This window comes from Triticum aestivum, chromosome 2A, assembly GCF_018294505.1.
Source record: "Triticum aestivum cultivar Chinese Spring chromosome 2A, IWGSC CS RefSeq v2.1, whole genome shotgun sequence".
Classification (NCBI taxonomy): Eukaryota; Viridiplantae; Streptophyta; class Magnoliopsida; order Poales; family Poaceae; genus Triticum; species Triticum aestivum.
In genome coordinates this window covers 248919034-248943186 of record NC_057797.1, presented here as the reverse complement: position 1 = coordinate 248943186, position 24153 = coordinate 248919034, and the positions used below count along the sequence as shown (strand labels likewise).

The following is a 24153-nucleotide window of genomic DNA, read 5'->3' as shown; positions in this document are numbered from 1 at the left end:
AAGTGGGAGGAAAGTAGAACTTGATGAGGTATTGCCTCTTGAACCGGAGAGTAGCGCGGCTCAAGAAAATGTTTCTGTGGTGCCTGCACCGACTAGAGAGGAAGTTAATGATGATGATCATGAAACTTCAGATCAAGTTGCTACTGAACTTCGTAGGTCCACAAGGACACGTTCCGCACCAGAGTGGTACGGCAACCCTGTCCTGGAAATCATGTTGTTAGACAATGGTGAACCTTCGAACTATGAAGAAGCGATGGCGGGCCCGGATTTCGACAAATGGCTTGAAGCCATGAAATCCGAGATAGGATCCATGTATGAAAACGAAGTATGGACTTTGACTAACTTGCCCGATGATCGGCGAGCCATAGAAAATAAATGGATCTTTAAGAAGAAGATAGATGAGGATGGTAATGTAACCATCTATAAGGCTCGGCTTGTCGCTAAGGGTTATCGACAAGTTCAAGGGGTTGACTACGATGAGACCTTCTCACCCGTAGCGAAGCTGAAGTCTGTCTGAATCATGTTAGCAAGTGCCGCATTCCATGATTATGAGATATGGCAAATGGACGTCAAAACGGCATTCCTTAATGGTTTCCTTAAGGAAGAATTGTATATGATGCAGCCGGAAGGTTTTGTCAATCCTAAGAATGCTGACAAGGTATGCAAGCTCCAACACTCGATCTATGGGCTGGTGCAAGCATCTCGGAGTTGGAACATTCGTTTTGATGAGATGATCAAAGTGTTTGGGTTTACGCAGATTTATGGAGAAGCCTGTGTTTACAAGAAAGTGAGTGGGAGCTCTGTAGCATTTCTCATATTGTATGTGGATGACATACTATTGATGGGAAATGATATAGAACTCTTGGAAAGCATAAAGGCCTGCTTGAATAAGTGTTTTTCAATGAAGGACCTTGGAGAAGCTGCTTACATATTAGGCATCAAGATCTATAGAGATAGATCGAGACGCCTCATTGGTCTTTCACAAAGCACGTACCTTGACAAGATATTGAAGAAGTTCAATATGGATCAGTCCAAGAAGGGGTTCTTACCTGTATTGCAAGGTGTGAGATTGAGCACGGCTCAATGCCCGACCACGGCAGAAGATAAAGAAAAGATGAGTGTCATCCCCTATGCCTCGGCCATAGGGTCTATTATGTATGCCATGTTGTGTACCAGACCTGATGTAAACCTTGCCGTAAGTTTGGTAGGAAGGTACCAAAGTAATCCCGGCATGGAACACTGGACAGTGGTCAAGAATATCCTGAAGTACTTGGAAAGGACTAAGGATATGTTTCTCGTTTATGGAGGTGACGAAGAGCTCGTCGTAAAGGGTTACGTCGATGCTAGTTTCAACACAGATCTGGATGACTCCAAGTCACAGACCGGATACGTGTATATTTTGAATGGTGGGGCAATCAGCTGGTGCAGTTGCAAGCAAAGTGTCGTGGCGAGATCTACATGTGAAGCGGAGTACATGGCAGCCTCGGAGGCAGCACATGAAGCAATCTGGATGAAGGAGTTCATTACCGACCTAGGAGTTATTCCCAATGCGTCGGGCCTGATGACTCTCTTCTGTGACAACACTGGAGCTATTGCCCTTGCCAAGGAGCCCAGGTTTCACAAGAAGACCAGGCATATCAAGCGTCGCTTCAACTCCATTCGTGAAAATGTTCAAGATGGAGACATAGAGATTTGTAAAGTGCATACGAACCTGAATGTTGCAGATCCATTGACTAAACCTCTTCCACATGCAAAACATGATCAACACCAGAACTCTATGGGTGTTTGATTCATCACAATGTAACTAGGTTATTGACTCTAGTGCAAGTGGGAGACTATTGGAAATATGCACTAGAGGCAATAATAAAATGGTTATTATTATATTTCCTTGTTCATGATAATTGTCTATTGTTCATGATATAATTGCGTTATCCGGAAATCATAATACATGTGTGAATACATAGGCCCCAACATGTCCCTAGTGAGCCTCTAGTTGACTAGCTCGTTGATCAATAGTTGGTTACGGTTTCCTAACCATGGACATTGGATGTCATTGATAATGGGATCACATCATTAGGAGAATGATGTGATGGACAAGACCCAATCCTAAGCATAGCACAAGATTGTGTAGTTCGTCTGCTAAAGCTTTTCTAATGTCAAGTATCTTTTTCCTTAGACCATGAGATTGTGCAACTCCCGGATACCGTAGGAGTACATTGGGTGTGCCAAACGTCACAACGTAACTGGGTGGCTATAAAGGTACACTGCGGGAATCCCCGAAAGTATCTGTTGGGTTGGCACGAATCGAGACTGGGATTTGTCACTCCGTATGACGGAGAGGTATCTCTGGGCCCACTCAGTAGGACATCATCATAATGAGCTCAGTGTGATCAAGGAGTTGATCACGGGATGATGTGTTACAGAACGAGTAAAGAGATTTGCCGTAATGAGATTGAACAAGGTATCGGTATACCGACGATCGAATCTCGGGCAAGTGTTATACTGGTAGACAAAGGGAATCGTATACGGGATTGATTGAATCCTTGACATCGTGGTTCATCCAATGAGATCATCATGGAGCATGTGGGAGCTAACATGGGTATCCAGACCCCGCTGTTGGCTATTGGCTGGAGAGATGTCTCAGTCATGTCTGCATGCCTCCCGAACCCGTAGGGTCTGCACACTTAAGGTTCGATGATGCTAGGGTTATAGGGAATAGATGTACGTGGTTACCGAATGTTGTTCGGAGTCCCGGATGAGATCCTGGATGTCACGAGGAGTTCCGAAATGGTCCGGAGGTAAAGATTTATATATGGGAAGTCCAGTTTCAGTCACTGGATCTAGGGGGCCGGCCCCCTCTCCCCTTCCCCTATAAATAGTGGGGGTGGGAGGGCAACCGCACCCCTTCTCCTGGCGCAGCCCTACCCCTCTCCCTCCTCGTCTCTCGCAGTGCTTGGCGAAGCCCTGCTGGAGTGCCACGCTCCTCCACCACCACCATGCTGTCGTGCTGCTGCTGGACGGAGTCTTCCCCAACCTCTCCCTCTCTCCTTGCTGGATCAAGGTGCGGGAGACGTCACCGGGTTGCACCTGTGTTGAACGCGGAGGCACCGTTGTTCGGTGCTTAGATCAGAATCGGCCGCGATCTGAATCGCTTCGTGTACGACTCCACCGACCGCGTTCTTGCAACGCTCCCGCATCGCAATCTTCAAAGGTATGAAGATGCACTCCCCTCTCGTTGCTAGTAAACTCCATAGATTGATATTGGTGATGCGTAGAAATTTTTTAATTTCTGCTACGATCCCCAACATGTGCATGGATGGTTCCCATGCCCCACATGTAAGGGAGCTCTTGAGTTTCGTTGGCTTCAGGCCGGTCGCAAGTTTTCTTGCTTCGACGTGCATAGACAGTTTCTTGATCCTCACCATAAGTTCAGGAAAGACAAGAAGAACTTCATCAAAAGTAGAGTTTTCAAAAACTTTGCACCACCTGCATTGACAGGCCAATAGAACCTGGATCGGTTAAACGCTCTCGAGCCAGATCCAAAGCGTTCAGGGTATTTCAAGGGGTATAATTCGAAACACGCCTGGACTCACAAGACATGCTTGTGGGATCTGCCTTACTTCAAAGACCTCCTTTGCCCACACAACATCGACGTGATGCACACTGAAAAGAATATTGCCGAGGCACTTTTCGGTACATTGTTCGGCATAGACGAGAAGTCAAAGGATAATACTAAGGCTAGAGTCGATCTGGAGGCGCTATGTGATAGACCGTTACAAAACATGCAAGAACCGAAAGGAAAGCAGAACTGGACGAAGCCAAAGGCATGGTTCAATCTTGGAAGGCCAGCTATGAGGGAAATTATCTTGGGGGTGCAACAGCAGTTGATGTTCCCTGATGGGTATGCAGTGAACCTAAAGAGGGGAGCAGGTCTTGATAAATTGAAAATATTTGGTCTCAAGAGTCATGATTGGCACATATGAATTGAGCGGGTAATGCCGGTGATGTTGCATGATGAATGGCTAGTACTGGCGGAGCTGAGCTATTTCTTCCATGTTCTTTGTGCGAAAAAACTATCGCCTGGCCTGCTAGAAGAAATGGAAGAGTTGGCGTCGGAGTTGATCTGCAAGTTAGAGAAGATCTTTCCGCGTGGCTTCTTTAATCCAATGTAGCACTTGATTTTGCATCTCCCAACCAAGGCAAGATTGGGGGGGCGTGAAAAATTGTTGGTGCTACGCAACTGAGAGGATGCAGAAGACGCTACGAGCAAAATGAAAAAATAAACGTAGAATTGAAGCATCGACGGCTGAGGCATTCATTACTGAGGAGGCGGCAAACTGCGTGACAGCACACTACGAAGCCAAAAATCGTCATTTGCATAATCTGAAGCCTCGCTAAAATGCTGACGACCCTAAAAAGGGTGGATCCAACCTCAGCATATTCAAAGGGGATCTCGCACGTTGGATTTCGAAGAATGGCAGATCATTTCGTTGTATATCTTCACCAACCTAACAGAAATGCAGCCGTACATCGATTAAGTTCTCGGTACATTGTTTCGCAACTTCTAATTCCTTTGAACTGCTCTTATTCCCGGATAAATTTGATACAATCGATACATCGCCAAATTCTTGTATGAAGCGGTGATTCAAAAGGATTTCATCGAAGAATATGAGCTTGTGGCAAAGCATGGAGGCAGCTATCCCGGTTTCATCTCTTGGTTCAAACAAACGGTAATTTTCATTAGGCCATTTCATTTCTTCGTCTAATTTGTGGTTAATGCAATAATCCCTTTCGTCTACAGTGATATTTTTCATAAACGGAGTTGAAAGTAAGTTACTCGAACATAGTGCCTCTAGTCTTAGTTGAGGGTGCCTTCTCAAGTTCTTGCATTGCTCCCAATAGATAGAATATGCTTTCTTTTTTTTACAATCAATGCCAATGATATATTTATATTATATATTTATAGTACCAAATTGTACATGATAGAGATACTTGAGCTGACTACAACTATTACAAAATGAAGTCTAAAAGAAACGAGCAAATCTTCGAGATCTTCAAACTCTTTCTTCTTCCATGACACAATCATAGGAAATATACTTTTCTAAAGACAACCATAGGAAAACAACAAAGATATCAAACCATAAGCAAGGGTTCTCCCATAGTTTTAATTAGAGCCGCAATACCAAAGTTATGATGCACGCACGCAGCCATTAAAATAATCGACCAACATCACAGATGCTAGTAACGTGTTGAACACAAATGAGAATCGATTTCATGAGAACCAAACACAAATGAGAGTCGATTTCATGAGAACCGAACGGATGTGTAAAGAAAACAATGGTCTTTCATAGATTGAATGATTGGTATTTACCCTTGCACATAGCAAATACATCGGGAGAGGCCATTGACACATGTGGCAACCGGCTAATCAGGGAAGGATACTTAGGCAACATGTGTGGTTATAAATCACAGCAAGTAGGCCAAGCTTAGAAGTACCCAGACCAGTTAACGTTGTCCTACAAGGTGCCCATATACACCTCCAGTATCATCACGAATATATGAACAATCACTTCATAAAATAAAGGATCCCCAACTAACCACGTTGGGGTCGATTTCAGATGTCAAAACCAAAAGCCTCAGGATATCACAGGTTAAAAATCAACCACACACCAATCAGCCTTCAATAGCTGAACCAAGCCATAGTTACACCAAATGATTTAACAGCCCAATAAAACCTCACTTTCCACCAAGAACCACAAGCTATTGCCAAGCAACATTACCTACATCATTTTCTGTAATAATAACATCAAAACTATATAGAAAGCATACATAGTTCTTAAGGCAAGTATCCATGTGCGAGATCTGAGGTTAGCCACACCACCTCTATACAAGGCCAATCAACAGGCGTCTTCATGATACCATGGAGGCAGGCAATAGCTGCCCACCCTTACTCGGATGGCAGCACATATTCACATTGTACCACTACAAGCCCCATTTGCCTTCTACACAGGTGAAGGGATGTGGGTGTAGCATCGACACCCTTTCTCTTAATGCACAAGTGACGACCTGTTGTTGTCAAGCCCATTGCAAAATTGCCACGGTAAGTAAGGAGAGATACATCTCAGTCCTTGTGCTCCTTAGCAACGGTGTCCAGCGATAGCCACAGCCAATCTTGTACAAGCCTGACCCAATAAACATCCAATGTGTCAAAATATGCTTGTCCTCTTTGCTTGCAACCGATGTCTAGCACCAAACACTTCTGCGTAATACTGTAGCAAGGCATAACCAAGATGCCACAGGCCAAGGGGATGTGATTCATGAAACTTCCAAAACTTAATGCGGCTTCAGCCTTATGTGACAAGCTTTCTTGATCACTGCGGTGGAGGCTGAAGAGACTGAGGTTGAGTGTTATAGTGAGCATATGACTGAGAGTACATAGGATTCATCATGCTCTGCAAACCATTATGTTAGCTCCAGTTACAACAAATTTTCATCAAGTTAAAGAAAACATTAAACACATGAAAATAGATAGATAAACCACCTGTGACTGAAGATGGCCAGGAGCACCCAGTCCATAATGCATCTGAGAAGATTCATCTTGTGATTGGTCGTTGTATCCCGCTTGCGTAAACATTCCATGTGAACCATGGGCCATGTGATCCTGGATCATACAAAACAGGCTTAGCGCAGAGAGGATTAACATGTGCAGGGAAAGGAGTCAAGAGAAAATTTTAGATGTAATGTACTGGTTACCAAAAGCAAACCACAGACCTGAGATACAATGTCATTTGTTGCACCCATATGGGGGTATCCTGGATGTGCACTTTGGTTCAAATAATTCCCAGGATATCCAGATTGGGGCCCTTGTGTATATTCAACAGCATAACCTCCTTGAGAAGCCTGTGTATGACAGTTATTTTATTTTTAGAAGTCCCTTCCCAAACTAATAATGAACTACTACTCCATCCAGAAATGTAAGCAGTATTTTCCTTGGTTAAGAAAAGGCTTTGACTAACAATTACTCAAGTAATATTTTGCCTACATGATACGAAATCATAACCACAGATAAGTACTCTAATTTATATACTACTGCCAACTATTCCATGTCATGTACTCCCTCCGTCCGAAAAAGCTTGTCCCAAGCTTGTCTCTCAAATGGATGTATCTAGCACCAAGTTGGTCAAGCCCTTGTCTTAACTAAACAAAATATGCCTTATATATTTGGGAGGGTGGAGTAATACTGTTTACAAAATACAACGCTAGGTCTGTTTATACAAATTACAGAGCTATCTGAAAATAATATTGATCCAAAAACAGCAGAAAAGTGAGCAGACAAATGGGATTACCTGAGTAGAAAAATCTGCAATGTTGTATGCTACGTGAGATCCTTGGCTCTTGAAATCATCTCCAAAGAAGTCCTAGCAGCCAACAAAAGAAAACTCAGTCAAAGGGGAGAACGGTAAGATAGTGGTGCACGCACCTTTTATTGTTTGTACCTGAGACATCCCACCAACAGGAAACCCATCACGGATTGTTTGACTTAGACCTTCGACAGGCATCTATTTCAGAAATGAAAATGTTAATGTAGAAGTACTGTTACTTTGTGCAACAGTATAAAGAAAAAATGAACAAACCTGTGCCATCAGTCCAGATTGGGACATCAGGCCTCCACCAGAAGGCTGACTGCTCGGATCACCAGCAAAGTTATAGGTTGGCCCCACACTTCCCATAGCTTGCTGAGAGTTCTGCTGATGGGCAGCAAGGTGACCACCAATAGGGCCACCGGTATTTGCACGAGGAGCACCAAAGTTCCTATTAACAGGTTGAGGCACCGCCGGAACAGCTCCAATGGGTCCATGCAGGGATCCCCGGGTTGGAATTGCGTAGGGTTGAGAATGTGGAGACCCAGGAAATGGAGGATAAGGCATGCGAGCTAAAGGATAGCCTGATGGGTGCACACCAGGTTTGTGAGCCCCATTTGGTGGCCCAAATGGAACAAATGGGTATCCTGATTTGGTGAAAAGAAGGATGTATTAAGGGTGATAATAAAGAACCATTGTCAACAAAAATGGAAATGCAGGTCATTAAATTATAACTGCACAGACCTTTTCCCCTACCACTTCTCTTATCTCCTGAGCCTACAGTGCCAAAGGCAGATCCCTGCATAACACCTTGACCACCACCCAGGAACAGTCTCCGATCATTGTAGATCTACTCATAAAAATAAAAGTGAGAAACTAGTAAAAGGAAAATAACAAAGAGAATGCTTTTCCAATAGGTATCTGGAAGAGGCACACATATTCACCTTTTTTGGTTTTTGAAATTGCACCATACTCTGCTTCAAATTGTTCAAAGGTCCTTCTACCAAGCACTCATGCTCCTAAACACATAGAAGTTATAAATTATAAATAAAATAATTCAAACCACAATAGTTAGTAATCCGTAGTGTAGCTTGACTGGATATACAGGAGGGGCCAACATTACGTAATGTACAGATTTATATGTATAAAAGTTACTCCCTCCGTAAAGAAATGTAAGAGCGTAGTAGTGATCCAAACGCTCTTATATTTATTTACAGAGGGAGCACAAGTTTGACCACATATTTGACTAGCAAAATGTTAATGCATGTCACCAAAAATTATGTTGTTGGAATCGTATGAATGTAGATTCCAATTATATATATTTTGCTACGTATAACTTATATTTTACTCCCTCTGTAAACTAATATAAGAGCGTTTAGATCACTAGATCACTAAAGTAGTGATCTAAACACTCTTATATTAGTTTACGGAGGGAGAATTAGTTAAAATCATGGTCAAAATATGACCCGAAATACAAGGGGGGCTAGTAAACCAGGACAGAGGCAGTAGTAATTCTTAATTTGAGAATTACGATAACATGAATTCTGATTTGTCCTCACATAGCTCCGCCACTGTTAGTAATGCTCCTCGTTTTACTTGTAGCCAGATTATGCACATTACATTTCCTTTGATATTTATCTTCCAGCACAAATTCATATCACAGAAACTACTATGCCACACACAGGAACACAATACACCCCCTAGGAATTTTAATATAAAACTAGTAAATGCGCACATGCAACACACGTTAATATTTAGGCAATATATTGATTGCACGCGTTGCACATTAATATTTAGGATATATATTAATTGCACGCGGATATTAGGTACGCTATTATTTGTGTGTTAATTCTGTGATTAGTGCAATATTTGGTATGATATTAATTGCACGTTGAATGCTCGCCATTGGAGCAGTCTAGATCGTTGGATTGACTTAGTTTGATGGCCGAGATCAGTTGGATCTGCCCCTTTGGGTCTTTTTATATTGGTATAGATATAGATGAAAGATAACCCAACCAAACTACAAAGTTTATAGAGTTTTGATGTGTAAAAGTCTCACCAAAAGGGCAGCAACAAACTAATAAAATACTAATCATTTGCAGCTTAAAGTAAGCATTGGTATGTATCAAGGGAAAGGTGTACCTTGTAATGTGTCAACAAACTATTCCAAAGAGGCTGCTTGCTTAGAACTTTAGGATTCCCAAGAACGACTATACCATACCTAGCACGAGTTAATGCAACATTTAACCTGCGTGGATCATTAAGAAAGCCGATACCCTGAAAAAAAACGTCAAAAGCAGTATGCATCGTCAGCTAAACGATTCGATGTGCAACAGTTGCTCGTCAAGCACTAACAGCCAAGAAACACAACAATAATTAACAAAGAATCATGGCTCAGTTTATATCAAAAATGTAATATATGAAGAAACATAAATGCATAGATGTTTTATATTCAAAGATATATAACTTAACTACACACAAAGCAAATGCCAATTTACAATTGATATGGCCAGATAACAATTAAATAATCCAGCACTAAAAACATATTGTATCACACACAAAATATCTATGGCGATAAACTCCAGATTGCATGTACCAATCTACAAATTGATATGACCAGATAACAATTAAATAATCCAGCACTAAAAACATTTTGTATCACACAAAATATCTATAGCGATAAACTCTAGATTGCATGTACCATATGCTGTGCATATAAATATAAATTACTACTGTATAATGCAAGAAACACACAGCCAACGAAATGATGGGGCCAATATGATAAAAAAAACACCTGGTGTTCATTGCTTCTAACACAAGACAGAATAATGTAATCTTTCTCTCTTCCCTGGAAGGAGTCGACACTTGCCACCTGAAAAACATTATGCATATTATAGCACAAATATTTCTGGAAAGGTAAGGTTAATTCCGTTTGCTAAAGACAAAGCTTTGACCAACAACTAAGGCCCAGTTCTTTTCACTTGATTCTGGACAATCTGGGTCTGAATAATCAAAAGCTTGAAAGAACTCGATTTGATTGTCTAAAATCATCTGAGAATCGCTAGAATCGGTAGTGCAATCCAAAATCGTATGGAGACCTCAATTATGAGTGCTCGCACAAAACAAAACAGTTCGATTTAAGATAGTACCCCTGTTTGAGAGGCAAATTACAAGAGAACTGCCACTGGTGGCCAGCCGCGCCCAGGAAAACGAGTCGCACTCGCACGACTCGTCCCTCTCCTTCGCTCAATCCCCCACCTCCCCGCTCGTGATAGGGTTACAGGGCCGCTGACACCGCACCGCCCGACAGCCCGCCCTCTACTCACCTCCAGGCCCACAGCCGCTGCTCCACCCGACACCACCTCCGCCAGATCCACCTCCGCCCGACGCTGCCACGCTGGAGTTCGGTCGGGCCGTCGCCTCAGGTGAGTTCTCTCCTCTTTGTCTTCTCTCCTCTCTGTCTTATCTCCTCTCTGTCTTCTCTGTTCCTAGTTCGCACAGAAATTGATGGATGGGTGGCTGGAGGAAATGGATGGATGGACCAGTGAACGGATGTGTTCGTCTCTATAGAATTTGTCATGCCGTTCAATCTCTGTATATAGAAAAAACAATGGATCGATAGATGGATGTATTTGTCTGTACAGAGAACGATCAATCGATAGATGGATCGTATGTGCAACCCCCATTGCCATTTACAGGCGCCAACGCACTAGATGGTACCATGGCCGCAACACGTGAGGCTATTGCTATCAGTCTTGTACCATGAAATTAGTCAATCTATTTGTAGTGGAACTTCTTTTGTAGCAAAGGAAACGTGGAAACCTTCTTTATTGTAATATTTATCAATCTAAGATATTCATAAATCTTATTCATGCTCATATTTGATGATAAATTGTTTGAAACTTCTATGTTTAGCAATTCAACACAAAGTTCCTGTTCGCACTATAGACATTTCAACATACAACTCGTTCCACAATCTCAAACCACAATCTCAGGAAAGAACTCAGCGGCCGATTCTGGGGGAAATTTCGCAAAAGCTGATTCTGGAGAATCAAAAGCTAAAACGAACTGGGCCTAATAATCTATTAATATTTGATTTGTGAGACAAAACATCATGAACATAGAAGTACTTTAAAATTGAAATATATTAACATTTCATCTGAGGCCATGCATATTATATATCAATATTACCAACCGATGACTGAAGCCTCATCTTAACAAAACAAAATACACCTTATATTTCCGAGTATAGTTTACAGTTTTATGGTTTACCTCAATTTCCTTGTAAAGTTGTTGGCGAAGAGAGCCATTCCTTGACATATAATTTACTATATACGCCCTCTGCCCTTCATAAGGTGTGATAACTCCGATCTGCATATTAAAGATCCATGAGGTACAAATCCAGTTTCAAAATAATTAGTGATGTCTTCTCATACAGAAGGGGCTAGTGCAGAACTTCTAAATGACCATAAGAATAAAGTTCAGGAGATTCATGGAGCCTGACTCTATCCATTGATGTCTGTTAGATCTTGTATTGGAATATGTGCCGTTCATAGTTTTCTTATTTTTATGTGTAATCTGGTATGGTTATCCTTTGTCATGCAGGAAAAATTACAAGCATGTATACACAAATTGGGCCCAGCAAAATGCATGGGCATATACGTGTCAGGTACTGCATGTCTGTGAAGCTATAGCTAGGAGCCTAAGATCCACTCTGGAATCAAGGAAACAAACAACAAAAGGAAATAGGCTGCTTTCTTTTCCACTGGTTTTTGCTCTTCTACTCCAACTCAACCTGACACTCATCTAAATCCACTGGGCCAGCGATAGCAGATTTCATAGGCTGCCACCAAAAAATCATATCCATACTAGCTGGTTGCTTTACACCCTGTTTTCCCCTTCTATCAAGCACTCTAATGTTCTAATTTCTAAGATCCAGGTCTGCTTCTCAATGACAACACTGGAAGATGCATGAACGACTTGGAAGGGAGAGAGCAGCAGCAGCTTGTCAAGTTCGTCCCATTTGAAAACAACGAGCAAGGGTGCTAGCATTATGGCAGGAGGCATGTCAACTGAAGCACGGTGCAGGTCCAGGAATTAGAGAAAATTGTACCGCATGCTATGCCATACTCCTTAACAGGTTAATTCCCTGTGAACCTCACACATTGGCACATGTCCCGGTGCCATCAGCTTTGAAATCGACACCATCCATGAGTGGAGCAGTGGCTCCCTGGTTTTGAAAGAACATCCTTATGATAGTAATCATTTTTACTCAGTACATACCTGGCTTGGCACAACACCACTTCTTAAGAATGTAGTTACAATTTTCTCTACATTTGCAGCTTCAGTCCTATTGAGGTAAGATGTCCCACTAGCACTTATCTCTTCTACTCCCATCTATAGAAAATCAGTTCAAATCAGTATATATAGACCTTTTCCATAAATAGAAATGCAATCAATTTTCCAAAAAAGTACCTGCACATAGAAGAACATCGGTCGATTTGGAACAGGCCAAGGAAAGTCAATTCCAGATGACTGTCTCTCATTTACGGTTACCCCATTTTGCAGTGTGCCTTCATAAAAACAGTTGGATGGAAATTCTGAAAGACAAGGGTGCATTCTATATTGGACCTGTAAAATCAGGGTTATCAAGTTAATAGTACTAGCTTTAAACTGACATAAGTATAGTTTTAAACGAAATATTTCAGCTTTTGACTGCAAAGTTGTAATAATTGTATTAGCTTTCAACTGAAATAAGTCCACCATCTCGAGAACAAATTATTGTCAAAGAATAGTAACAGTTAATCATTGCAATATCATGATTTAAAACTCAGATGTCGCTCGGTTGATTTATTAGCTTATATCATGCGGCGAAATAGGTACAGTTGTACAGACTTCTGTTCATCATAGAACTTATTTCTACTCAATTTGATGTCCAAAATAACAGAAGGGGTGGTAGGAAAAATCTGTGTGAAGTTCAAGGAAATAAGGATGAATACGTCAACACTGATGACTTCCGCATTAAGATAGGACTGCATCAGGGGTCAGCTTTGAGCCCTTATCTTTTTGCCTTGGTGATGGATGAGGTCACAAGGGATATACAAGGAGATATCCCATGGTGTATGCTCTTTGCGGATGATGTGGTGCTAGTTGACGATAGTCGGACGGGGGTAAATAGGAAGTTAGAGTTATGGAGACAAACCTTGGAATCGAAAGGGTTTAGGCTTAGTAGAACTAAAACCGAGTACATGATGTGTGGTTTCAGTACTACTAGGTATGAAGAGGAGGAGGCTAGCCTTGATGGGCAGGTGGTGCCTCAGAAGGACACCTTTCGATATTTGGGGTCAATGCTGCAGGAGGATGGGGGTATTGATGAAGATGTGAACCATCGAATCAAAGCCGGATGGATGAAGTGGCGCCAAGCTTCTGGCATTCTCTGTGATAAGAGAGTGCCACAAAAGCTAAAAGGCAAGTTCTACAGGACAGCGGTTCAACCATCAATGTTGTATGGCGCTGAGTGTTGGCCGACTAAAAGGCGACATCTTCAACAGTTAGGTGGCGCGGAGATGCGTATGTTGAGATGGATGTGTGGCCACGCGAGGAAGGATCGAGTCTAGAATGATGATATACAAGATAGAGTTGGGGTAGCGCCAATTGAAGAGAAGCTTGTCCAACATCATTTGAGATGGTTTGGGCATATTCAACGCAGGCCTCCAGAAGCCCTTCCCTACATTTCTGCAAGAAGCTGCTTCCAGGACTTGAACACGTGACCTCATGTCAGAATTGGGGTAGCGCCAATTGAAGAGAAGCTTGTCCAACATCGTTTGAGATGGTTTGGGCATATTCAACGCAGGCCTCCAGAAGCCCTTCCCTACATTTCTGCAAGAAGCTGCTTCCAGGACTTGAACACGTGACCTCATGTCAGAAGGCTAAAAGAGTAAAAAATATCTTTAGAAAAGAAACATACCGTGAGAAGTACCAACGTAGTTATAATATTATTAATCTGATAACTTGCACAGTTCTGATACTCAATCTAGAATGAACTGGCGAGTTACGGAAAGCGTAGTGGTAACAACATGATGATACTACTAGACACGAAAAGGCAACCATTACCTGTAGCCTGAATGGCTTGACTCCAAGGATAACAAGGCGCTCAAAGAGAGATTGTGCTAATCCTGCTCGGGCTGCCTTTTTGCACATGATGACTGGACCCAGTTGGCAATGATCTCCAACAAGAACAACCTGAATAGCTCAAAAGCATAAATAAATATAATCAAGTTAACCTAAATGAGATCATGATTACATCTTCACCTGCTTAACACCAAGAACCAATGGAATAAGACATTCTGGCTCTGTCGCCTGTGTAGACTCATCGATAAGAACCTGTCAATAACAATTTCCATTGCTTCAGGATACAATATAGAAATAATATGAACACTGCTAACCTAAAGACTAGAGGGTAGAAATCATTACCTGGCGAAAACGGAAGTTTGACAAACGAGGGTCTCCAGCACCAACACAGGTGCAGCAAATCACATCAGCACTTTGTAATATCTCTCTTTCAGTGGCTCGTTTTAGTGCCTTGTACTTTTTCTCATCACTGCTCGACAATTCTCCTGTCGAAATATAACACAGCACATCAGTTCCCAGCCAACCAATTGAGTCATACCGAGTCTCTTCAAAGAAAATGTTCAATGAAAGCATCACGCTTGGTGAGAGACTGAGAGTGGATAAAACACCTTGCTCGTCTTTTAGTTGCTGTAGCTTATGCATTTCGCTCTTCTCGGAATTATCGAGATGTCGAACCTGCATGATTGCAAAAACCCATGATTAGCGTTCACACAAAAATGGTTATTTTGGATGCAAGAGACTAGATAGGAGTCAAAAGTGTACCTGATAATGAAGTGTAAGATGCTCAACAGGTGAAGAAACTGCTTCTCTAGATTTCGCACAAAGTCGAACAACCTGCAGTAAGTAGAGTATTCAACTAAGGTTACTCGTTGAAAGGATAAACCACAAATAAAGACTATTTAATTGCAGTGTGTAGTTCATTACGAAAAAACAAATATCTCGTCAATTCTTGCAATCAGTTGAAGCATATGAGAGCTAACTAAACAGTAACAGTTGCAGTACACGGCAGATGCCATGCTCAATTGATCGCTGACGAGTTGAAAAGGTACAGTTGGAAAACGGTAGATAATCAACATAAACAGTAAATTCATCATTCACCTTGAGACCTGTTGAGCTTATCTTCTCTGCCAACTGATCAACAGCAACATTACTTGGTGCACATACAAGGACCTAAGATTTCAAACCAGAGAGAAGGGGTCAAACAATACTTCCAAGCTATAACAACACATCCCAAGTGTCCACCATGCAGTTCTATACCTGCCCTTGGCCTTGTTTTGCCATGTGGTACACAATTGCAGCTGATGTAACAGTTTTCCCAGTGCCAGGTGGACCTTGAATCAAACTAACGGGCTTCTGGAGAACACTTTTAACTGCCAAGACCTGAATACATACAGCACCAGATCAACAACAGAACAAATATAATAGTTTAAATCATTTGACCATTATTGTGTGTGTAATATGAAAGTGAGATATTATAAAGAATTGTTGTGGAACAGTTTTTTATAAAAAATCTATATACTTGACCAATCAAAATAGTTTTCTATTACTTAGTGGTCAAGATAGAAAAGTTTGTTCGCACACTTTCTTAGAACAGCTTCTATTTTGGGACAGAGGAAGACCATAACGACCCCTCTGACACATCCTAGAACAAGAAGACAGCGTACAAATCTTAACCATAGAAGTGTGTTGATAAAGGATGCACTAATTAGAAGTAGCCTGAGAGGTCACATATTGCTCAACTAAAAATTACTTGGTATGAACACACTAATACATCATGGTACCTGGGAAGCATTTAATTCTGGAAGTCCTGGCGCACCAAAGCGTCTTGGTAGTGTATTGCGTATTATCTGATGCTCAACTTCATGGCCCAAAAGGTGATGATATATGTACCTGTGTTGAGTGAACACCAAAAGTTGAGAATTCACTGAAGGTGACGATCATATGACTAAGACATGTTTTATGAAGAATCTAATTAATTGAAGTTCTAGGTTTGCCCGAAGTCAAACTTCTTTAAGTTTGACCAAGCCTATAGGAAAATGTGGTAGGACAAAACTAGTGTTGTAGCTATATATAGTATAAAGAAAGAATCTGATAAATCTAATTTAGTGTTGTAGATATTGATACTTTTTTCTCTAGACTTGATCAAGCTTAAATAAGCTTGACTTAGGACAAAACTAGAACTCAATTACTTTGGAATGGAAGGAGTATGCCGCAAATTATTGTGAATAAACAAAGAATACAAATACACAGCTTACAGAAGAAAACATTCTGAAGACTAAATCCCCTCCCTTCAACCACATATCCCAATAAGAAGAGGTAAGTAGTAAGTATTAATTAAACGAAGAATCAATGGATTCATAATTACCTCATACTTGTACTCTTTTACAATGTTGGTTAAATGAGGGATCAAATGTGTTGACTTTATTTTCCGGAAGGTGGGAGCCTTAAGGATTAGAAATATGGCTATTGCTTTATAATACCTATTTTGCATTAACAGCAACTCCCTAATAATTATGAAATAACTTCGAGAGCAACTGAAGTACTTGTGGGTTTCATATTGCTGCCCCTTCAACTCATAATCACAACAGAAAACAGACACAAATAAGCATGCCTGCGCGCCCAAGACGCAAAAATATATTAGCAATCCATAGAACTTACCCACTGACACTTGTCTCATCTACAGCAAAAGTCTTCATTGCCCCTTGCATCCTATCAAAGCTAGTACTCTTCCAAACAAAATCCACACTAAATCCATGGTTCAGTTCAACAGGCACTCCCTGAAATCCAGAAAGGTTGAGGGTGGGAACTATACAATACTGAGGGTATGTTTTAAGGAAACAAGAATAAACTGGTTCCTTATACCTGACTAGCACGAAGCTCAAGTGCTACCTCCTCTTGTGCAGTGAGTTTAATCTGTAGGGAGAATGTGCTTAGCATGAGTGCCAGCATAGAAGCGACACACTAAGGTTACCATACAGCTAACAATCAGCATTTTTAGTACACATACCACGTGCCCCACAGATTGCCATGCAGGGTGTGAAGTACCACCAGAATATCTCAGCCGTAGCTCATCTCCAGGGACAAGTCTCAATTCATTATCTTCCTATAAAATGAGAAATTGATTACCTAAGATTAACTGGTATTGTGAGGTAAACAAGTGCAGTAAAAATTTGACACTCAGAAGAAGAAAAAACTATGATAAGATGATCATAGAGACCACATATTCACATATCATATGTATTTTAGTTCCCAAACTAACCTTTGGAAAGACAAAATAGGCAACACGCTTCTTGTTCAGTCCAATGTCCCACCTCACAGTTACACTGTCCTTGCTCTGTGACTCTTTCATCATCTACAACAAAACAACAAGAGGAAACAAATAAAATAAATCAATTCCCTCAGCAATGTGTGGCAGGGTTCCTCTCAATCCCAAATAAAAAACAAGCACATTAAAAAATATTGTCAAAATACAATACCTTGTCGTAATCAGCCTCAAGCTTTATCAGCGGAGCAAAAACATTTTGATACTGGCACAAACAATAAAGGCATTCTAGTTACAGTGCTAGTTAACAGAAGAAGATTTAACATATAACTGAACACACTATGATAGCTGAAATAAGTTCAAGGAACAAATGCCCGAAGACAATTTCAAAACCTGGTAAGCATCTTCATACTTCAAAACCACCGGCTGGGGTTCATCATCTACTCCAGGTTTTTCAAGATCTTCAAGGGAGGCATCAGGATTTGTTTTCCAGAGCTCTTCCACTTTGTTAATTTGCTGGGCACTAATTTGGCGAGCTCTCAACTGCTCCTGTTCTGAAGGAACCTGGAAGACATAAAATTGTTCACTGTTCAGTTATCAAGAAGAGAAAATAAGGGTATTTAAACGTGCACCCACCACGAAACAACATAAAAAGGAGAGAAATATCTTACCTTGACAAGCCACGATAAGAAACACCTGTCATCAATAAGAGGTGTCCACTGACTGAGATCCCAATTCATATCCTTCAACGCATTAACATTCAAGCAGGGCTCTCTACACAGAAGAACAACAACATTCTCTGCCTTTGCTGAGATAAAACCAAGCAGAAATACATTCCGGCAGCCACAATTGTAGCATTCAAGAATCGTTTCTCCCAGAGGGCTATCCTTGTGAAGGCAGACTTCCTTATGTTTTGCTCTGACCTGCGAAAAAAGAACCACATGCCTTCAGGTATAATTAATAATTGTAGTCAGTTAGCCAAAATGGCCAACAGTTTCCTTAATAAATATAAATACAAGTAGAAGCAGGAATGGTCTTGCGAAAAGGAGTTGTCTGCCTATGACCGCCATATGTTGTTTACCCTGAAGATGTTTATTTAGTGGATGAAGCAAGGGTAATTGATACGATTAGCATAACTATGAACAAAACACAACTGAATCAGAGCTGCTTATGGTAATTAACTAATTATCCAGAGATATGACAGGAGAAAGATATAATAACATAAAACAACAACAACAACAAAGCCTTTAGTCCCAAGCAAGTTGGGGTAGGCTAGAGGTGAAACCCATAAGATCTCGCAACCAACTCATGGCTCTGGCACATGGATAGCAAGCTTCCACGCACCCCTGTCCATAGCTAGCTCTTTGTCGATACTCCAATCCTTCAGGTCTCTCTTAACGGACTCCTCCCATGTCAAAATCGGTCGACCCCGCCCTCTCTTGACATTCTCCGCACGCTTTAGCCGTCCGCTATGCACTGGAGCTTCTGGAGGCCTGCGCTGAATATGCCCAAACCATCTCAAACGATGTTGGACAAGCTTCTCCTCAATTGGTGCTACCCCAACTCTATCTCGTATATCATCATTCCGGACTCGATCCTTCCTCGTGTGGCCACACATCCATCTCAACATACACATCTCCGCCACACCTAACTGTTGAACATGTCGCCTTTTAGTCGGCCAACACTCCGCGCCATACAACATTGCGGGTCAAACCGCCGTCCTGTAGAACTTGCCTTTTAGCTTTTGTGGCACTCTCTTGTCACAGAGAATGCCAGAAGCTTGGCGCCACTTCATCCATCCGGCTTTGATTCGATGGTTCACATCTTCATCAATACCCCCATCCTCCTGCAACATTGACCCCAAATACCGAAAGGTGTCCTTCCAAGGTACCACCTGGCCATCAAGGCTAACCTCCTCCTCCTCACAGCTAGTAGTACTGAAACCGCACATCATGTACTCGGTTTTAGTTCTACTAAGCCTAAACCCTTTCGATTCCAAGGTTTGTCTCCATAACTCTAACTTCCTATTTACCCCCGTCCGACTATCGTCAACTAGCACCACATCATCCGCAAAGAGCATACACCATGGGATATCTCCTTGTATACCCCTTGTGACCTCATCCATCACCAATGCAAAAAGATAAGGGCTCAAAGCTGACCCCTGATGCAGTCCTATCTTAATTGGGAAGTCATCGGTGTCGACATCACTTGTTCGAACACTTGTCACAACATTATTGTACATGTCCTTGATGAGGGTAATGTACTTTGCTGGGACTTTGTGTTTCTCCAAGGCCCACCACATGACATTCCGCGGTATCTTATCATAGGCCTTCTCCAAGTCAATGAACACCATATGCAAGTCCTTCTTATGCTCCCTATATCTCTCCATAAGTTGTCGTACCAAGAAAATGGCTTCCATGGTCGACCTCCTAGGCATGAAACCAAACTGATTTTTGGTCACGCTTGTCATTCTTCTTAAGCGGTGCTCAATGACTCTCTCCCATAGCTTCATTGTATGGCTCATCAGCTTAATTCCACGGTAATTAGTACAACTCTGAACATCCCCCTTGTTCTTGAAGATTGGTACTAATATACTCCGTCTCCATTCTTCTGGCATCTTGTTTGCCCGAAAAATAAGGTTGAAAAGCTTGGTTAGCCATACTATCGCTATGTCCCCGAGACCTTTCCACACCTCAATGGGGATACAATCAGGGCCCATCGCCTTGCCTCCTTTCATCCTTTTTAAAGCCTCCTTCACCTCAGACTCCTGGATGCGCCGCACAAAACGCATGCTGGTCTCATCAAAGGAGTCATTCAGTTCAATGGTAGAACTCTCATTCTCCCCATTGAACAGCTTGTCGAAGTACTCCCGCCATCTATGCTTAATCTCTTCGTCCTTCACCAAGAGTTGGCCTGCTCCGTCCTTGATGCATTTGACTTGGCCAATATCCCTCGTCTTCCTCTCCCGGATCTTAGCCATCTTATAGATGTCCCTTTCACCTTCCTTCGTGCCTAACCGTTGGTAGAGGTCCTCATATGCCCGACCCCTTGCTTCACCAACAGCTCGCTTTGCGGCCTTCTTCGCCATCTTGTACTTCTCTATGTTGTCTGCACTCCTATCCAGGTATAGGCGTCTGAAGCAATCTTTCTTCTCTTTAAGCGCCTTCTGGACATCATCATTCCACCACCAGGTATCCTTATCTTCGCTTCTCCTTCCCCTGGACACTCCAAACTCCTCCGAGGCCACGTTACGAATGCAAGTCGCCATCTTCATCCACACATTGTCCGCATCCCCTCCTTCCTCCCAAGGGCCCTCCTTAAATACCCTCTCCTTGAACACCTGAGCTACCTCCCCCTTGAGCTTCCACCACTTCGTTCTAGCGACCTTGGCACGCTTATCCCGCTGGACACGAATCCGAAAGCGGAAGTCAGCAACCACCAGCTTATGCTGGGGTACAACACTCTCCCCAGGTATCACCTTACAGTCTAGGCACACACGCCTATCTTCTCTTCTCGAGAGGATGAAATCAATCTGGCTAGAATGTTGGCCACTACTAAAAGTCACCAGATGTGATTCTCTCTTTCTAAAGAGGGTGTTAGCTACAATCATGTTGTAGGCTAGAGCAAAGCTTAAGACATCTTCTCCTTCTTGATTCCTGATGCCATAGCCAAAGCCCCCATGCGCCCCTTCAAAACCTGTGTTAGATGTACCCACGTGGCCATTGAGGTCTCCTCCTATGAAGAGCTTCTCACCAATCGGTCCAATCGGTACACTCCTAACCATGTCTTCCAAGCCTTCCCAGAACTCCCTCTTGGTGTTCTCATGCTTGGTATCTTATGTGCTCTATACAGCCAAAAAGGTATATTTGAAGAGACCATAAGAAACAATGGCAGCTAAGCATAAAGGAAGATAGTGAAATTTCATGTCATTCTCAGAATCACTTGGTGGCAACTGATAGGTGTTGTGGCACAAGTTGTTAAGAAAACACAGTTCAGTCAGTATGCGCTTCCCCTGCTTATCAGATGTATAAATTGAAATTATAGCACTAAACATTGTTAAATAATATTTCGAGTATTCTAAAGACAATCTAAACAAAGTATAATGATATTATGAACCACTTGCAAAATAGAACTACACTGCTAGCATGATTGGGACAAATATTTAAGGGTGTGTCTAGCTCTCATCTAGATGAGACTTAACCAAGTCACACCTAACTCCTATACCACTTGATTTTGATGAAGATTCATGTGAGTTTATTATTTTTATTTTTTGTTTGATTACTCAAATGATCCGTAGGCGTTAGATGAGACTTTGTTATTTCTCATCAAGATGAGATTTAGCAAATCCAATTATTTAGCATAATATTCATATCATCTTATACAACGTAATAACAAAAGTGAACCCAATAAAGACTCCCGACCTAATTTGGCAAAGTCATGAAAAACATTAACAAAATACAACTATAAATGCTGTTAACTTACAGGCCGGGTCAGTTTTCTACACTAAAAGACTAACATGATGTGAAGGTAACTCACTTTAAACAAATTATCGAGGAGAAACTTCACATGTCCACATGCTACCAAAACTGCTGACACATTCACACCAAACTAATCAAACTAGCAAACTAGCCATAACAGAAGACACCGATGACCGGTCAAGTTCACATATATCGCCTACTCAGCAACTTCCGCCTTCTAATCAAGTAAGATTGCATATCCTGGCCTAGACTCTGTCTGGTATCAGTATCATCATCTTAGCACCATCAACCAATCCAACACTAAAAACGGTACCTAGCAAGATAATCTTTATGACCCAATGTAACTAATTTCTCAGTAATTTTGTACTTCACAGTCCACTAGCTTAGAATTCGAAACAACCAAATAAAGGGAAGGAGCCGCACCAGGTGGTTAACGATGTGGGAGCCAGAGGTGTTCCCTCGCGAGTTGCAAAACCACTTGCGGCAGGATGGCACGTTGCAGCGCGCGACACACGCAGGGTTGTGGATCCCGCAGTACCGGCAGGCATGCTCCACGAAGTCGCCCTTGCCATAATCGTACCCGTCATCCCCCGTTCCGGCGCCAGGAGGCTCCTCGAAACTGAGGGCCGCGACCCCCGCGGCGAGCCCGTCCGCCACCGCCGCCCCCGCCCTTGCCTTCGACGCCGACGACCGCGGCGACGGCGAGGACGAAGAGGCCGGCGGGGTCGAGTCCTGCGGCGCGAGATCGGCGTCCGGCAAAGCGTCGGGCGGCAGGGGCGGAGCCGGCCAGGAAGAAGAGGCTGAGGAGGTGACGGGGGCCGGGGGCGGCGGCGCGGATCGCGCGGGCTGGGAGAGCTCCGGGAAGTCGGGGTACTCGAAGTCGTCGCCCTGCGTGTTGAACTCCAGGAAGGTGTATGCGTCCCCGGCGGCGGAGGCGGAGGGGTCGGGCTGCGAGGCCGTCTCGTAGAGGTCGGCGGCCGCAGCCGAGGAAGGCGGCTGCGTCGCCATCAGCAGCTAGGGTTAGGGTTTTGCCGCGGGATGGGGAGGCAGGGAGGGAGACGAGGCGAATCGAGAGGGGAGCGAGGAGAGAGATGTTGAGGTAGTGGTGGGTTTCATTTGATTTTAACCGTCCGGGGTGGACTCTGATTTTGGGATCGCAGGGGTGCACGAGGGGATGGACGGAATTGAATAAGTATATACTGTAACAAAAAGCTTTATATGTTCCCGAACTCTCTGTCTCAAACTATAAAAAACATTCTTAGGCCTCCTTTGATTTGTAGGATTTTTGTAGGAATTAGGCCTCCTTTGGTTTGTACTCCCTCCGTTCCCAAATAATTGTCTTTCTAGCCATCTCAAATGAACTACAACATACGGATGTATGTAGACATGTTTTAGAGTGTAGATTCACTCATTTTGCTCCGTATATAGTCACTTGTTGAAATTTCTAGAAAGACAATTATTTAGGAACGGAGGGAATAGGATTTTTGTAGGAATTCTATAGGATAGGATTTGCAAAGGAAAAATTCCTTTGAAGCCCTTTGGTTTGTAGGAATGGATTCCTATTTCTATGTAGGATAGAAATCGAATCCTACATAGCCTAGACTCAATGAAAAAAATCATATCCTATGCACCAAATGACATCTCTTTCTCTATAGAATTTGACATACATGTCATCTCACTTCCTATGATTTTTCTATTCCTATAAATTCCTATCCTATGAACCAAAGAAGGCCTTATATTTTAGGATGGAGGGAATACATAATAGTGCGCGTGCGTTTCCAACTGGTCTTGAGCGACCGGCGTGGCACCGTTTGATCCTCTCGCATCGTATGGTCGCACGTGCCAATATCCCCTGGTCGGTTTTCGCCACCGTCGGCATCTCCCCACACCTGGCCTCATCAAGCCGAGGCACGCGGCGTGC

General features: G+C 42.6%; 1 protein-coding gene across 1 annotated transcript; it reads right to left on the bottom strand.

Annotated features, from left to right (window-relative positions):
• Window positions 1–5651: 5651 nt before the first annotated feature.
• LOC123188489 (regulator of nonsense transcripts 1 homolog) lies at window positions 5652–23368 on the bottom strand. The gene is made up of 29 exons (XM_044600637.1): window positions 22656–23368; window positions 18426–18677; window positions 18148–18318; window positions 17969–18019; window positions 17752–17844; window positions 17500–17595; window positions 17355–17405; window positions 17151–17269; window positions 16274–16382; window positions 15750–15872; window positions 15591–15662; window positions 15255–15326; window positions 15101–15167; window positions 14835–14977; window positions 14673–14744; window positions 14475–14603; window positions 12837–12992; window positions 12645–12758; window positions 11634–11732; window positions 10156–10233; window positions 9504–9638; window positions 8306–8380; window positions 8106–8211; window positions 7635–8008; window positions 7497–7559; window positions 7347–7418; window positions 6772–6900; window positions 6542–6661; window positions 5652–6452 (listed from the first exon to the last, which is right to left on the bottom strand). Exons 1-29 carry the CDS (start codon window positions 23238–23240, stop codon window positions 6372–6374), a joined length of 3807 nt encoding a protein of 1268 aa, XP_044456572.1. The 5' UTR covers window positions 23241–23368; the 3' UTR covers window positions 5652–6371.
• Window positions 23369–24153: the final 785 nt, after the last annotated feature.

Excerpts from the sequence above, each read along its gene's own strand:
- LOC123188489 (XM_044600637.1), bottom strand. The coding sequence starts at position 23,240 with ATGGCGACGCAGCCGCCTTCCTCGGCTGCGGCCGCCGACCTCTACGAG. Across the intron at positions 18,319-18,425 it reads TCTTATCGTGGCTTGTCAAG|GTTCCTTCAGAACAGGAGCA; the intron begins GTAAGATATTTC and ends TATGTCTTCCAG. Across the intron at positions 17,596-17,751 it reads CCTATTTTGTCTTTCCAAAG|GAAGATAATGAATTGAGACT; the intron begins GTTAGTTTGGGA and ends CTCATTTTATAG.